The sequence below is a fragment of the Amphimedon queenslandica genome, unplaced genomic scaffold (assembly GCF_000090795.2).
Source record: "Amphimedon queenslandica unplaced genomic scaffold, v1.1 AMPQUscaffold_13360, whole genome shotgun sequence".
Classification (NCBI taxonomy): Eukaryota; Metazoa; Porifera; class Demospongiae; order Haplosclerida; family Niphatidae; genus Amphimedon; species Amphimedon queenslandica.
Genome location: NW_003546404.1, coordinates 194485 through 196602, shown reverse-complemented (window position 1 = coordinate 196602; position 2118 = coordinate 194485). Strand labels below are relative to the sequence as shown.

Below are 2118 nucleotides of genomic sequence, written 5' to 3'. Positions count from 1 at the left end.
GATATTTTTACAAAGTTAGATACTCCTTTGCCGGGGTCATGTTGTATCGCTATTGATTCTGGGAATGAGGTCTTGGGCTTGGTACCAATGCGACTGGGAGGTAGTTCAGCGAATGACATTTGATAATCAGTTTTTATTTCTGCCCCTAGTACATAGTACCAAGTATAACCTGAGACCTAAACAAAAGGATAGAATGATTAATATTTATACTTTTATGAACACACACACACACACTCTCTCTCTCTCTTTCTCCCCCCCCTCTCTTTCTCTCTTCCTTTTCTCTCTCTCTCATACTTCAGTGTAAGTTGCAGTGAGGTATCCATCAGGCCCTCCCTTACCAAAGGCTCGTTGAACAAATGTAGAGTCTAAAGACATTGCAGGCTTTGAGGGCTTCAGTATGAGCCCATCACTCATGCATGTAGTAAGAATGAGGTCTTTATCAGCATAGCCTGCAGCATCACCTGGTCCCACTGGCCCTGTGCTCAACACTGAGACAAATGCATGCAATGAAGGACTAGGTTCTGGGCTGCTTGCTGCACAATCCTTCTCGCCGACTGGATTTGAGTGAAAATTATCTTTAAAAGGAGCAATCCCAAGCGAGTGAAGGAGTATGCTAGAGTCTCCAATCTTCCATTGGCTTTTACCAGGATGATAGTCACCACTGGCTCTAGTCTGTGTCACTACTGGAATCATCACTGCCTGCAGTACATGCCTAGGCCAAGCCATACAATACTGTATAGTGAGTCCTTCTTCTTTAGCTGCTTCTCCCATTTGTCCCAGCCATGTCTGACCCAGATTAAGATCAATTTGGAGTTCTTTGAGTTTTCCAGATTCTGTCAAGAGCCAGTCTTGCTCATAGGTCCAAAGGTTCCATTGGTCTCTTGCTGATGAAAGGAGGAACTGCCAGAATGAGGGATCATCAGGTAGAGCAATCTGACCAGAGTCAATGATAAAGTTAAAAGGGCCTCCATTTTGCTTGGCGTAGTCAGTATCAACAGAGAAGAACCTGTTGTGAGCGACAATGGGCCAACCGGTTTTCTGTGAGACATACTCAATACCGTGAGGGAAGACAGTAGTCATGGCTGTCCAGTTTTTGACTCCATCATGATCCCCTTTGTAGTACCACCACGAGTCAAGCTGCAGGTATCTGAAAGGTATGCCCTTGTCATCTGCTTCTTTTTTAATGGCCAGCATGGCATCTTCATAGTTATCAAACTTGCCAGTGGAATAATGATAGCAAGCACCGTTATCTGTGTAGTATCCAAGGTACTTAATAGAGTAATCGTTAAGTCTATACATCTCATCTTTCTTGTATCTTTTACGTAAGAGTCTACCCCATTTATCCATAGTGTCGGTGAGATTCTGACCAGCAACCATTAGTGTCTCCATTGCGTATCCTTTAGGGACAGTATCAACTGATCCTAATATACCAGTAGCAAATACAGGGACTTGGTATCCATCTGGTTTCCATACCTCGTGATGTGAAGACATGAATGTATTCTGTGGTGATATTACGACTGTGTTCTCCATATCAGAATCAAACACTACAAGAGGTAGTCCACCATCCATTCCTTTATAAATCTCCTTCAGCGACGAATCAAATACTCCAATTGGGGTACTTCCTATCTGTCCCCCGCCCCATGATGCATACCCACGGGTCAGTCCTAAGTCCTCAACTTTGAAAGCCGGCCATCTTGAGATAACATCATCATTATTACCGGTGCTTGTGGAGTTGCCTCCATCATCCCATTGCTGACCAAAGATGACAGCAGGCACTTCAGTAAAGACCACAGTGTATGTTGTGAACTGCATTCCTCCATCACTCGTCTTCCAGGTGTAAAAGTATATGTTCATTGGTCCCCAGTCCAGTCTACCGGTTGAGTTGCTTGTATTAACTAAAGTGAGTGTCTTGTCTGCTGTAGAGTACCATTTGTTATTTGCTCTGAACCAAGCATCAGCATTATTGAACCAGAGCTTCCCGGACAGGTAGAGCTGGAATCCACCTTCATTGTCTACTTTTACTTCAAAGTTTTCGACAGGCTCGCTCAGCCCGAGCTGGAAAAGGAGAGAGAAAAGGAGATATAGAGGTAGCTGCAGCTTCATTGCAAGGTGTCAGTA

At 44.2% G+C, this 2118-nt stretch overlaps 1 protein-coding gene across 1 annotated transcript; it reads right to left on the bottom strand.

The window, feature by feature from the left end:
* Positions 1-5: 5 nt before the first annotated feature.
* LOC100635399 (uncharacterized) lies at positions 6-2118 on the bottom strand (the record flags this gene model as incomplete). Its single annotated transcript, XM_019997637.1, has 2 exons — positions 295-2118; positions 6-176 (listed from the first exon to the last, which is right to left on the bottom strand). Coding segments are annotated over exons 1-2 (1980 nt in total), but the record flags the coding sequence as incomplete, so codon positions are not given.